The sequence below is a fragment of the Notamacropus eugenii genome, chromosome 7 (genome assembly GCF_028372415.1).
Source record: "Notamacropus eugenii isolate mMacEug1 chromosome 7, mMacEug1.pri_v2, whole genome shotgun sequence".
NCBI lineage: Eukaryota > Metazoa > Chordata > Mammalia > Diprotodontia > Macropodidae > Notamacropus > Notamacropus eugenii.
The window spans coordinates 23,835,112-23,849,527 of record NC_092878.1 but is presented as its reverse complement, the minus strand read 5'-3'; the positions used below and the strand labels follow the sequence as shown (position 1 = coordinate 23,849,527).

Sequence of the window (14,416 nt, the reverse complement as noted above, 5' to 3'; positions counted from 1 at the left end):
CCCCTAGGTCTACTGACATTTCAAGGATATAAGTGGCATGCAAAGCTGCCAAATGATTCTTCCTCATGCTCACTATATGACCAACTGCCTCCTCCCTTTCACCATCATGTTCCTTTTTTTTTCCTGGTCAGACATCTCTCTGATGAAATCCTTTGCATCCAGTTCTTCCCTAGTCATGTGTTGCAGCCTGCTGACACATGTCATGTGCCTCTCTGTTGCCCTTTGGATGACCCTCAATTTTAATTCTTCAGAGACAGGTTTTCCATGTCTTACAGCAATAGAGCATGCCTGAAATAATTTTTTTGTTTTGTTTTCATTCTATCCTGCAATTTCATTGAAGGAGGGAACTATAATGAAGAAGCTACCTGCCCCAATGCTGATCAGAAACTAGGTCACCACACTTAACGTAACTTGCTCAGCGTCACACAGCCAGTTGTTTCAGAGGTACGTCATGAATCCAGGTCTTCTTGGCTCTTACTGGCTCTCTATTTACTATACCATGGCATCTCCAGTAGAAGAGTATTGTTAGTAGAAAATAGGTCTTGGCTTCAGGGAGAATGTTAGGGTTATTTAAAAAAATTGTGCAATTTTCCAAAAGCAAACCAACCTACTTTCCTCCTCCCATTCAATTGTGGACCATTGTCCATTTACAGTATATGTGTCCATGATATATGTACTAATGAACCAGCTCTATAAGTTGTCCATCTAACTGAATATAATATCTAGACAGCTGATATTCTTTATCTACTTGGTTTTTCCTGAGTGGATAGTTAGGCTGAGATTATTTTTTTATGTAGATATGAATTTTTCTTAGGAGTCTCTGCAGTATTCCCGTACAAATCTTCAAATAAAAGCATCTAGACAACCTTAAGGGCAGCTAGGTAGCACAACAGATAGAGCACCAGACTGGAAGTTAGGAAGACCTGAGTTCAAATCCGACTTCAGACACTTACTAGTTGTGTGACCCTGGGCAAGTCACTTAACCCTCTTTGCTTCAGTTTCCTCATCTATCAAATGAGCTGGGGACAGAAATGACAAATTACTCCAGCATCTTTGCCAAGAAAGCCTCCAGTGGAGTCACAAAGAGTCAGATATGACTGAAACAGTTGAACAACAATATCAAAATTCTTTATACCTTTCAGTCAGTTGTGACCAAAGACATCGTCTATTGGAAAAAACCATTCAGCTTTACAGGAAAGATCTAAGAAAACTTAGACCGCCTATTTAGAAATGTACATATTGAAGTTTTTCCATTTACAAGTTTGGAAGCATTACTACTAAACCTCTGTGGTTTAGGAAACAAAACCTAATCATTTAAAATAATGAGGTCAATTCTCTCTTTGAAGACAAGGGGTTATGCTACAGAGTAGATAATGAATCCTCAATCTGGTCTTCTTCATCTGTCTTCATTTTTTTCACTCTCCCTTAGCTCCACCACAACCTTAAGTGCCTCTCTGCTTGTCTATACTGATGCTTAGAGGTATAGCATGGGACAGAGTCATTTACTCCGGAGACTCAAATGTGGTATTCTCCCTTCCCATTTATGCGCACTTAAGTTTGTACTTCCAGAATGTCCCTGAGCAGTTCCATTTTTATTATATGTACCTGTTTATTTTTAGTTTTCAAGGTTCACTTCCATAAGATTTTGAGTTCCAAATTTTCTCCCCGTCTCTCCCCACCCCACCTCAAGACGACATATAAGTTGATATAGGTTTTACGTATACATTCCAATTAAACCTATTTTCACATTAGTCATGTTGTAAAGAAGAATTAGAACCAATGGAAGGAACCACAAGAGAGAGGAAACAAACCAAAAAGAGAGAGTGCAAATAATATGCTTTGATCTGTATTCAGAATCCATAGTTTTTTTTCTGGATGTGGACAACATTTTCCAGTGTTTTGGAGTTGTCTTAGATCCATGCATTGCTGAAAAGAGCTAAGTCTATCAAAGCTAGTCATTGTACAATGTGGCTGTTACTGTGTACAATATTTTCCTGGTTCTGCTCACTTCACTCAGCATCAGTTCCGGTAAGTCTTTCCAGGTTTTTCTGAAGTCCTCCTGCTATTATTTCTTATAGCATTCCATTACAGTCATATAGCACAACTTGCTGAACAGCTCTTTCCAAGCACTGAGGAGCCAATGTTGTGGTCACTGGCTTGGTCAAAGTCTCTAATTTTCCTTCCAGCTCTATAGCAGAGAGAGCATTATTTTTAAAGTCTTAGAAATTAAATTCAAACATGACACCTCTGACATTTACTATCCCTGTCACTTTGAACAAATCACTTAATATACCTGTGCCTCATTTTCCTCAATTGTAAAATGAGGGAGTTGTGCAGAAGATCCTCTGAGTCCCTTTCAGCCCTACATCAACTATCCTAGGATTCTTTACTTAGTGATTCCAAGTAGCTATAACCACCTCCTTTGGAGATTCTACACAAAAGACAAGGTGGAAGGTAGATTCTGCTCCCCATCCTACTTTAGTCCTTAGTAGCTAATTTTCCTTCTTTTAATATGTTTGAATATGTTGTTGCTTTATAAATATAGATGTGTGTTATGTATGTATATATATTTATATATATGTATGCAGAATATATTATATATGTCTATATGTGTGTATGTATACACACATGTATACATACGCACCTCTGTATTCGTGTGTACATAGATACACATGTGTATGCACATATTACTTATGTGAGTATTATAGATGGATCTATCTATTAGTAGACAATTAAGTGTCCAAGGGCAAAGAGTGCTAGAATTGGAGTCAGGAATATCTAAATTAGAATCTGACCTCAGACATTTGCTAGCTGGATCACTATGGATTTCATCCGACCTCTTGCCTGCCTCAGTTACCCCATTTGTATAATAAGAATAATAATAGCACCTATCTCTCAGGATTGTTGTGAGAATCAAATAAAGTCATAAATGTATGTGTATAAATGAATGGACGGATGTATATGCAGGGATGTGAAGTTATGTGCATATATACATCTCTATATTTGTTGTTTGTCCTTCATTTTCAAGGAGGACCAGTGGCATCATGGGGTAATGTCTTGACTTGTTTGTGAATCGAATTGAAGTGAGGCAGAGTTGCACAAAGTCATCAGCCTCCATCTCTCTCCCAGGGTCACTGCAGACCAGTTGAAAGACAAAAATCAAAGTGACTGCAACAGCCCAGGATGCAGTGGATGACCTTGGCATCTTCAACATCAGACCAAGCTCTAAGCCCTCCACAGGGCCTGCTTCAGCAGCCTTCATGGCCATTGGAACAAATTGTTCTCATCCACCCCTTCCACTAGGGGGAAATCTCACATATTTGGGGTGGACATCCCCCTAACTCCCTGAGGAGTTTGAAGCCTATAGGGTACCCTCAACCTGGTTCAGTCTATCTGCCAAGATTGTTTACCAGGGTGCAGCCACTACGCATACTATAGCTTCTTGGAACCACAGGTGAGAATTGGGTGACAGATACCAAAGGTTAATGAACAGCCCCCACACCAGAAGTGCTAATCTATATATGTATATATACATATATATGTGTGTGTACATATATATAAAATGCTTTGCAAACCTATCATGTTACATAACCGTATGCTTTATCCAATCTGCAATCTCCTTAGTGTTGATATCTCCTTCACTGGTACAGAGTAAATCCTTCTAGGCCTTCTCATCCCACTCGATTCCATAAATCTCCCATTATGACAGAGATTTTCCTCTGGTTCTTTTAATATTCTAGAAGTCAGTTTCTTTAGGAGTATGTCAATTCTTTGGCAAAGACCACACATGATGAATGTCAATGGTTAAACTAATATTTCTAGACGGTCTATGAACTGAGGGATTCTTAGTACTTCTGCCCTGCAGCTTGGCACAATGGAAGAGTTCTCTTCTCAAAATCACTTAACCTCTCTGGGCTTCAAGTCCAAAGACAACCCTTGTCTTCTAAGAGTTGACCTTCTATTGGAGGAAAGTGACACACGTCATGCAGAAAGAGTTGGATGTGGCTTGTGGCTTAGAGGCCCAGAATCTGTAAGATAAGATTAAAAACTCACCAATCTGACCCTAGGGTGCCATGGGTCATAGTCTGCATTCTACATAGAAAGAGATAGAGGAGTTTGGAAGGCAGGAAGCAGAGTTTAGAGATGGGCAAGAGTGGTATGGTAGTGATTGACCTTCTCCATAATTGGCAAGATGGACAGCTAGGTGGCACCATAGTGCACAGAGTGCCAGGCTTGAACTCATGAAGACTCATCTTCCTGAGTTCAAATCCAGCCTCAGACACTTAGTAGCTATGTAACCCTGAATAAAGTCACTTAACCCTGTTTGCCTCAGTTTTCTTATCTGTCCAATAAACTGAAGAAGGAAAAGGCAAAGCACTTTAAAGAAAATCCCAAATGGGAGCATAAAGAGTCAGACACAACTGTAATAACTGAACAACAAAAATGACTAGTGAGGCTGATCCTTAGGCAACAAGACAGTCTATTGCTGGCTTCACCTGAAATGGAAGATTTTCTAGGTCTGTAAAAGCTGCATGAAGAGTTGGACCTGACTGAAATGACTGTACAACAACAAATGCTGCAAGAGTCTCAATCAATCAATCAATATTTACTAAGAGCCTACTATGGGTCAGGCACTGTGCTAAGTTGTTGCGAATACAAAGAGGTCAAAGACAGTCCCTGCTCTCAAAGAGCTAACAATCGAATTGGGGAGACAACATGCAAGCAAGTATCATAAAACCAGAGAGGAAGGCACTAGAATGAAGAGGAGTTAGGGAAGGCTTGCTGCAGAAACTGGGATTTTAGGTGAGACTTAAAGGAAAGGAGGTTAGTAATTAGAGATGAGGAGGAAGAGCATTCCAGGCATGGGGGATGGCCAGAGAAAATCCAGGGTCACCTCCATGCCAAATGAGACTTTATAAATAAAAATTTGTGAAAGTCATATTGTCTTATTTAAGTTAAATGGTTATAATGGTTGGTTGCTATTGAGTAAATAAATAGTTTTTCCTGGCATCCTTCCAAATAACTCTACATCCAGAAAATAATAGATCAAGGGGAGAATCAAGTGTCAGGCTGGAGGCAGAGGACAGATAGAGAATGAAAAAATATATGTGTAAATAGAAACAAGTTGCAGAGGAGATACACATCTCAAATAGAAATCAAAAGCCTTAAATGGAGTGTTCAGTCTGGACTCAAAGTAAATGAAAGCTGAAGCTAGAGAGAGAAAATAGAATTTTGAGAAAATCAGAAGAGAACGCTGGACTGCAGATTGGCCTGTAGAGAAAAGAGAAGCCACCAGACCCATGGGGATTTAGTAAAAGTAGGCAAAGCTGAATTCTGATTCCAAGTGTGTGCCCATACATGTAGATTCCTACTTGGAAAAAGTTTCCAAAATTAGAAAAAACCCTCTATGCAATGATCAACTGAAGGAAATGGAACTGTTTTTTTCTACAAAGAAGACTTAGAAGGAACATAATAGCCTTCTTCAAGTAATTGAAGGGCTGCCTGTCATTTGGAAGAGGATTAGGCTTTTTTTTTTCCCTGCTGGGCCCCAATTGCCAGAATTGGGCACAATGGGGAGGAGTTGTTGAGTCTCCAGATAAAGAAAAGCTTCCTAACATTTAAAACAGGCCTGAAGTGGGACCGTCTCAAAAGGTAACAATAATAGCCAGCACTTATACAGCTCTTAAAAGCTCTATAAAACACTTTACAAATATCTTATTTGACTCACAACAATCCTGTAAGATAGGCATTATTGTGATCATCCCTGTTTTACAGATGAGGAAACTCAGGAAGGCAGATTAAGCGATTTACCCTGGGTCACACAACTATTAAGTATCTGAGGCCAGATTGGAACTCCTGACTCCAAGCCCAGTGCAGTATCCACTGGGTTACCTAGCTATTTTAGGTGGTAAGTTTCCCAGTAACAGAAGTTTTTAAGTTGGGGCTAGCTGCTCATCTATCAGGAATGTTCTAGATAGATCTGTACCTACGCAGGTACAGATTAAACAAGATGACTTCTGAGGTCACCTCTAACTCCGGGATTCTTTAATTCTGCATCTATCTTTTCCATCACATGAAAAGGCATAACTGAGGATTTATACAACAAGGAAGGAGACAGAAAATAAGTGGGTAACCAAATTCTTGTCAGCAAAGGCAATGTTGGAAAGCCTACATCAAAGGGAATGATTTTCAAAAGAATAACAAAGGGTGAGGTCATCTACATCTCTAATTGGGATATTCATGTTTTTACACTTTCAAAACCAACATCAAATCAAGAAAAATGTTTTCTACTATGGAAAAGACGTTGGGCTGGGGACCAGGGGAGTGGGATGGCAAGAAAAGACACAATTTTCTTGCATTAATTTTTTTTTTGTCCTGATCTGTGATTTTATTTGTTGAGGACACTCCCAGAGAGGAAATTCTCTTTACCAATCCACTCTAGGAACTTAAATAATGTACAGTTTTACAGAATTTCCTTGGGGCCAAGACTTTAATTCAGGTATTTCTGAAACCCCATGTGGATAGCGTGCACCTAGTAAGCACTTTAATGTATATTTCCTTCCTTCCTTAGGCACAGTATAGCTTCATATTGCATATATAAAAATGAGCAGGTCTGATCTGATAACCTCTAAGGGACCCTTACAAGAGAAGCTGAGTGTTTCAGTAGTAGATAGATTGCAAGTTCTGAAGTCAGGAAAACCTGAGTTCAAATTCTACCTCAAACACTTAATAGCTATGTGATCTTGGGCAAGTCACTTAAGCCTGTTTGCCTCAGTTTCCTCATCTGTAAAATAAGCTGGAGAAAGAAATGCAAACTACTCCAGTGGTCAAAAAGAGTTGACTAAACAAGAGCAAGCAACACAAGGTTGTGAGGATCAAAGGAGATTGCACAGACATGTACGTGTATATGTATATGTATGTATAATGCTTTGCAGATCTTAAAGTTGATATATAAATGTTAATTATTTTTAATTATTCCTTAGGAGGTGTTTGAATGTGATGTCAAGCCTTGCCACGGACCACTAGAAAGAAATGTAAGAAGTGTCTCATCTATTCTGCTAAAAGTCAATTTAATCCTGATCTAGAAGTGACTCTGAATTCTCAAAAGTTATGACAAAGGCCCATGAGTCCTTCCAAAATTGAAAGTCTTTGTGAGGTTTTATGTTTCTGTCATAGGAGGGGAGCATAGCCCAGAAAGACTCAGTTCAAGAAGGTTTACCACGAAGCTTGGGTTTTTTTTCACTTTGGCCCTTCTACCACAGGAACTCATGATAGGCCAGACTTGAAGTACTCGTGTTTTGTGGTTCTTTCCTTTTTTAAAAAGTTGTAATTACTATTTATTGATTACAAAAGTGCATATTGCTGAGCAATATTCAGACTTCAAAGCTGTCTTTCCAAACGATGTTAATGCCTCTGACTGAGCAGAATACAGACAAAGATCTCTCTCCCATGCCTATGATAAAATTATACAAGATTCTGTAATAAAATGGAACCACAAAGATAGTTTTGTTCATTGGACCTGTGACAACCAGCATCAATTGAGGCCTAAAATGAACATATACTCAACAAAAGTGTCTGTCATTGTTACAGAAGATGTCTTGTGCAGAGGGGTTTTCTAGAAATGGAGAGTTCTAGATGACCCTGGTGTATGAATGACAGTGCGTTGACTCTATCAAGCCCTGTGCCACCTCAGCCAAGTACAAAACTATTTTTAAAAAGAAATAAAAAACCTGTGTGACTTCTCAGACCTAAGATATCACATAGGAAAAACAAAAAAAAAAACCATTTAATTCTTATTATTCAGACCATGGCATATAGTTTGGATGGGCAATCCACTGACTTAGTATATCACTACATGTAACTTAGATAGGCAGTGCTTTCAATGATCCCAAGTAACTCATAGAAAAATCCATCTTTTTAATATTAATTTTCTCTTCTTGATGCTGACTAGCTATGTATCATAAAACCCACAATATCCCCCCAAAAAATCAAAATTGCAGATATCCAAAGGATAATGGAGAGATGCATAGCAAACAGGAGGATGTAGTATATTGTCAATGATAATTTGTTTGTAAGATGTGGTATAATATAATTAGAAAAATGCTTGGCCCCTATACATAGGGATAATGGATAGTCTGAGTGATACACTGGCATCTTTGGAGGATGAATCACCAAAGAATGGAAGACCATGTAGCAATTCATTTACTCTTGCTTTGTCTTTTTTCCTATCTTTCTTTGTGACATCACTTGCAGCATATTCAATTAGTGAGAAGTGCATTCTACGCCATAAGTTCCCATGATTATGGTCATTGAGTATTCAAAAATTAAATTTTTTTTTCAGCTTTTTTACAAGGACCAACAAGGATCTGAGGTGAATAGTCTCTCTTGAGCGCACTAGAGATCTCTTCCTGTGGGTCAATTCCTTTAGAAATTTCTTGATTTGGAAGCAATGTTCCATCTTTAATCATGATTGTTCCAGTTAGATAGTCAAGGTTCCTAAAGTTCTTCAGAGCCATATTCCTGTATGCATTCTTCTGAGCTGGGTCAAAACATTGCCACTCTTCTGAAACAAGGAACTAGGCTTCTTTCTCAGTCTTCACTGATGTCTGGGATTGAGTAGAATAAAAGCTGATACCACCATCTGGCCTCTGAGGAGTTCTCCCTGGTGATGAAAAGAAACCTAGGAAATAGAGAAAGCATTCTCTTGTAGGGCATAGGGATCCTGAGATTCACATTTCAGCTCTAGGTTTTGTGAGTCCTGGGATGCTCCTTGATGTGTCTGAGTGTTTTCTAGTCTGTGCAAGAACTGAAATCTAGGGTCCAGATTCATTCAGCGGTTGCTCCAGTTCCTCTAATACAATAATGGCTTCCTCTCTGATTGTAGGAAACGCTTCTTCGGGCAGACCGAGCTCATGAGGCAGAAGAGTCAGAAATTGCTTCAGCACCAAGAGCTCCACAATCTGCTCCTTTGTAGGCCTCTGGTAGCAAAGCACCCATAGTTGGCTCAAAGCCTCTCTGGGCCCAATTGTCTTCTGGTAGCAAAACTGACTGAAACATTGCCCAAAGATCTCCTGGGTAAGGCAGTAGTTCTCTGGTTGGCTGGATTTCTGTTCCCAAATATGGTCTTCTTCTTTCACTTTCAAAATTTCCTTTTGTTCCTCTGGAACTGGGACAGTAAAGCCTTCTGACATCTTGCAGCTGAATATCACCCACCCTCCTAGGGTATCATGGCTGTTCCATTGAGGAAGCTTCCTAATTTGCATTTCAACTCATATCAACAAGAATTTATTAAGTGCCTTCAGGTCCAGAAGACCTAGGTTTAAATCAGGACAAATTCTGGTTGTGTCACGCAGTGCAAATCACTTACTCTCTCAATAATCACCCAGTAAACTCTTTGCGGCTGCAAGCTGCAAAACAATTGCCCATCTTCGTAAGTGGAAGGAATTTCCTTGCTGGAAGTTCCCCACATAGATTGAATCACAGGTGGAGACCACCACCAACAAAAAAGTATCCCACATAGAGCTAATGCCTGGTAGTGGGGTAAGGGGCCTCAAGAGAAATGAAAGACAGATGCCTTCCAGGAGTTTTTAGTCTATAAGTGAAAAAAAAAACCAGACCAGTGAGAGATTGGTACTGCAGTCTGGGCAGGGAAGTGGGGCATGTTTCTAGTGATCTGGAGTGAAGTTTCCTTTGAAAAGTTAGGTATCAGAGGAACCCTATCTTCCCCTTTCCCCAGCGACAAGAGTGGGGGAAGGGGAAAAGAGAGAACTCTGTACGTGTGTGAAAGAGAGAGACGATGCGGGCTAGGCCGCGATACCGGGGAACTCGAAGAGGTTTCAGAGAATTAAGAGTAGACAGCAGCTATTTCTACAGGAGAGATAACATCACTGTGTGCTGTGTCAGTCAGGTGGTGTGGTGAGAGAGGGGGAGGGGGGGGGGGGAGAGAGAGAGAGAGAGGAAGAGAGAGAGAGAGAGAGAGAGACAGAGAGAGAGACAGAGAGAGGGAGAGAGAGAGAGAGAGGAAGAGAGAGAGAGAGAGAGAGAGAGAGAGAGAGAGAGAGAGAGAGAGAGAGAGAGAGAGAGAGAGAGAGAAGAGAGAGAGAGAGAGAAGAGAGAGAGAGAGAGAGAGAGAGAGGAAGAGAGAGAGAGAGAGAGAGAGAGAGAGAGAGAGAGAGAGAGAGAGAGAGAGAGAGAGAGAGAGAGAGAGAGAGAGAGAGAGAGAGAGAGAGAGAGAGAGAGAGAGAGATGTCAGTGCGTCCTCCTGCACAGCTCAGTTTCCTTCGACAGCGGGAGGAGTGAGGGGCGGTGCAGCGCTGCCCAGAGAGGAGGAGAGAGAAGGAGGCCGTGGCGTGGCGTGGAGGCAGCTATGCACCGCGCCCCGCGCCTCCCTGCCCCCGCCTCGCTAGGTGAGCCGGGCAGCCAAGCGCCAGGGTCATGGCCATGGGCACCTTGGGGAAGGCGAGACAAACTCCGCGGTAAGTGCAAGGCCCCGGGGTAGCTGGACTGCAGTGGGCCAAACACCCCCTTCGCCGCCCTCCCCCGCTCCCCCAGACAGTCTGCCCGCCGAGTGCCAAGTGCACCCACGCCTGGCACATAACTTTCTGTGCTTCGGGCCCCTTTGCCGTCTGGGGCTGCGATCATCAAGAGCCGCCCTCCCTCCAGTTCCGTCCTCGCAGCTCCGCTCTCACCTTCCCCTACCCTAGCTCCCGGGAAGATGCTGGCACGGAGGTGGTGGGCACAGGGGGTAGCAACAAATGTCCTGAAGCCCCCGGGGCTGGCGGGACGAGGGCACAGAGAGCAGGTGACAAGCACAAAAGCGTCTTCCACTCCGGGTGTCCCACTCAGCAGTGGATGGGGAATGGGGAGCCTTCTGGGGTGGCGGGATGGAGGCAGGCCGGGCACCAGACTTAACCGAGGTCCCCTTGACTTTTTCGGGAAGATCAGAGTCAAGGAGCCCTGCGCGGATCTCTGATCTAAACTGCCCCCTCTCCTCACCCTCCTTTGCTCGGTGCTGGCCTTCCTTCTTTCTCCGGACACTTAGGGAACTAAGTGAGCTCGGGTCCCGCTCCCACCCTGCAGAGTTTCCCTTGGACCGCACCTGCCGCACCCGCGGGTTCCAAACGTCGCCATCTGGCGGCAGCTAACGGATCGGACCGACCTAGAACCGCAGCCCAGATCCCTCCCCCGGAACGTCTAACTTTTAGAACCCTTGGGGTTTGTGCTGCGGTGCAGGAGACGTGGCCCCCTCGCTCAGAAAGATTGCGATCTGATAGAGGCAGATAGAGAAACATTGACGGAAACCTGTCAACCTTTACCTAAGCAACCACTGCTCAGAGGCTCTTACCGTGAAGAGTTTTTAAAGCCTGGGTATATGAAAAAATGAACGTGAATATGTGTGAATACATATGTGAGGGTGACCCGACTTGGAGGCTGGGAGCTAACTGGGGGCGCCTGAGATACAACACCCCAAACTGCTGGCAACCTAAGCTGCTGCAGGTATCATCCATCTACCAACAGCCCTCCTGTGTTAGGACACTTTGGCTCTGGAAGGACTTAGAAGGTCTTCACTATTCATTGAAAGTAAAGTTGTGGGAATTTCAATTTTCCCACTCCAGCCCACCTCCCGGATTCCTGGGCTGGAGTTCAGACTGAAAGATATTCCAGACATCCAAACTATCCCTAGGAGAGTTTGCTACCCCATTCCAGAGAGTTGATCATGAGTATTGATTCAGAACTGGAAGGAACCCCTAGAAGCCACTTAACACATAAGGCTCAGGGAAGAAGTTTGGTGACTTGTCCATGGTTACTCACACAGGGAATCGGTAAGGCCAGTGAACCTAGGTGTCTTATTCCAAATTCAGGGGTGTGAACAAGTCAGTTCATATTGGCTGGCCAACAGGTGATTAATTTTTTAGTGTGAGCTTTCACACTTGGGAGCCCCATTTATTCTTTTGTTGGTACTCTAGAATTAAGAAAGTGATGAAGAAAATGTTAGTGCAGATTAAAAACTTCAAAAGTGTATTGTGCAGGAGAGTAGAATGCACCACACTTTCCAGATTGTTCCGAAGCTATCTTGGTATGATGGGAGGGAAGGAGCCAAGGCATTCTAAGTTCCACCATAATTTTAACTTTACCCTTGGGGTGTTGCACTTTGAAACTATCTTTTTGTCTATATTTAGAAGGTTAACCACTTTAGTGTCTTAATGAGCAAGATTTTTAAAACATTCTGTAAATTCTTACAAAAGTATTGTTACCTGCAGTTATGTCATAGAAGGGGGACATGGAGAAACAGAAGGATCCAGGGATTTGTCATGAGGCCTTAAATGGGGTGAGTCAGTGGCAAGAGAACCCATGTTTCTTGATTCATAGTGTAAGGAATTCATTACTTGTCAATTTTCCAGATTTTTTTTCCTCTCGGCCTCTAATTGAATTTTATAATTGAGATTTATCATCTCTTTTGCTGCCCATCATGCTCAAGTCTCGATTTCTTTAGCTTCTGCAGATCTTCTGTATTTCCCAGACATTTCCCTATATTTCACTTTTCATCTTTCAATTTCAAAAAGTATTGGATTTGAAGTCAGAGGACCACTTGAGTTCAAATCGTAGTTAAACAACTTGCTGTCTGTAGTTAAGTGACAACTTTTCTGGGTCTCAGTTTCCGTATTTGTAAAATGACAGATTGGACCATGTAACTTCTAAGGCCTCTTCCAGCTCTAACTCGATAAGCCAGAAATGACGGAAGATATTCCCTCTCTCTCTGTATTTCCTTTGAGTTTCTATTTTTTTTCTGTGCTGATGCTTCCCAGTCTCTGGACCTATATGCTTTTTCTGACTTTAAGAACCAAACAGCTTTCTCCCATTAATGACTGTGGAGAACATTACCAGCATGAGATTGCTAGGCCTATAAGATGCAACCATGACTAGAACTCTCTATTATCTTAATGCTTTCATATGTAAAACAGGATAAGAATTAGGGGGAGCCATTGCTTTTTCTATTACTTTGTCTGGCTAGACCTGCTTTCTTCTCATTGTACCAAAGATGTGGGAGGAAGAAATACTGCAGCCAACTCTCAATTATCTGGGGCCAGGAATGGGATGGGATAGAGATAAAATAGATAGTCGACACCTGCAGGTAATCCAAAGTGTACAGCAAACATAGTCACTTTTCATTTCTTCCGCACTAATGAGGTGAGTTAAGGTATGGGGAATTCCCAAGTCACTTCTACTTAGCTTTGTGGAGTACTGTGTGACTCTTCCTGGATCCTGTCAATTTGCCATCTGAATTATATTCTGTTGAGGCAAATGCTGTGTCCTTTTCTTGAGGATTCTTTGGTAGTGGGGTGGTAGCCCAGAAGTCTATTGGGTGTCATGAGAACCACAGTCCAGGATGATAAATTTTCATTGTGTAATACTATATGTTTGTATATTTTCTCATTAACTGAAAATATTTCAACTTTTTTCTCGTCGATCAGCTATCTCAGAGCCCCTACCCCAGTTAATTATACATTATTTAATAAACTGGAGAAAACTCCCTATTAACCGTTGCTTGTATCTACATCAAAACTCCTAATCTCCTGGGATTAACATAATATTAAAGTTACTGACTATGTAATTTACTAATAATGTAATCAATAAGAACATGAAGACATAAACAATTATTTACAATATTTTATCTGTGAGAAAGCTGGAAGCCTCTAATCATCACTGTTTGCAGATAATGTTTTTTACTTCTAGAAATAGAGGTTCACCAGTCAGTTCACACAAGATACCAACCCAAGTCTCTTTTGGGGAATGTTCTTTACTCCTTTTACAAGATAAAAGTTAAGACAGTTCCACCAAGAAAGAAGGCCTCTTCTCTGTCTTCTCTAGCTTTTCTTCAGCCATGAGTCTTTTCTTTTCTTCAGCCAGGAAAAGAGTCACTTCAACTTGCATCAGGCCATCATCACTCTTAACCATATCCCTTCAGACTTACTCCTTTTACAATTCTCTTTTTAATGTTTCTTTGTAAAATAACAGCTTAGAAAAAGTCTCTCAACCAAGTTTTTCCTTACTCCCTTTCTTTTTATCATCTCATTTCTTTTCAAACTATCTTTATGAGTTCTCATCAGCTCTAGCACTATCATGAATGGTTAATCAAAAGTGTAGAAACTAAGACTTAATGGGCAGAAATCATGCATCTTTTAAATGGTATAGTAGATAAAGTAATGGACTCGGAGACAGGAAGGTTTGAATTCCAACCCTGGTTTTAGACACTGACTGTCTGTGTGATACTGGGTAAGAAATTTAAACTTTCTGGGCTTCATTTGTAAAACAACAGGGTTGGATTCAATGCCTTTTAGCTCTAACTAGATATGATCCTCCCCCTTTTCTACCATCCTGCAAAGCATTTGGCATAGAATGAGTCTGTGCTAGATGA

At 41.6% G+C, this 14,416-nt stretch overlaps 1 protein-coding gene across 1 annotated transcript in view; it reads left to right on the top strand.

The window, feature by feature from the left end:
• The first annotated feature begins 10,121 nt into the window (after nucleotides 1–10,121).
• The window catches only part of RASGRP1 (RAS guanyl releasing protein 1), a 118,703-nt gene continuing 114,408 nt past the window's right edge, over nucleotides 10,122–14,416 (top strand). Inside the window, exon 1 of the mRNA XM_072622977.1 lies at nucleotides 10,122–10,475. Within this exon, the coding sequence (XP_072479078.1) occupies nucleotides 10,435–10,475 (41 nt within the window). The 5' untranslated portion in view covers nucleotides 10,122–10,434. The remainder of the gene's footprint in view (nucleotides 10,476–14,416) is intronic.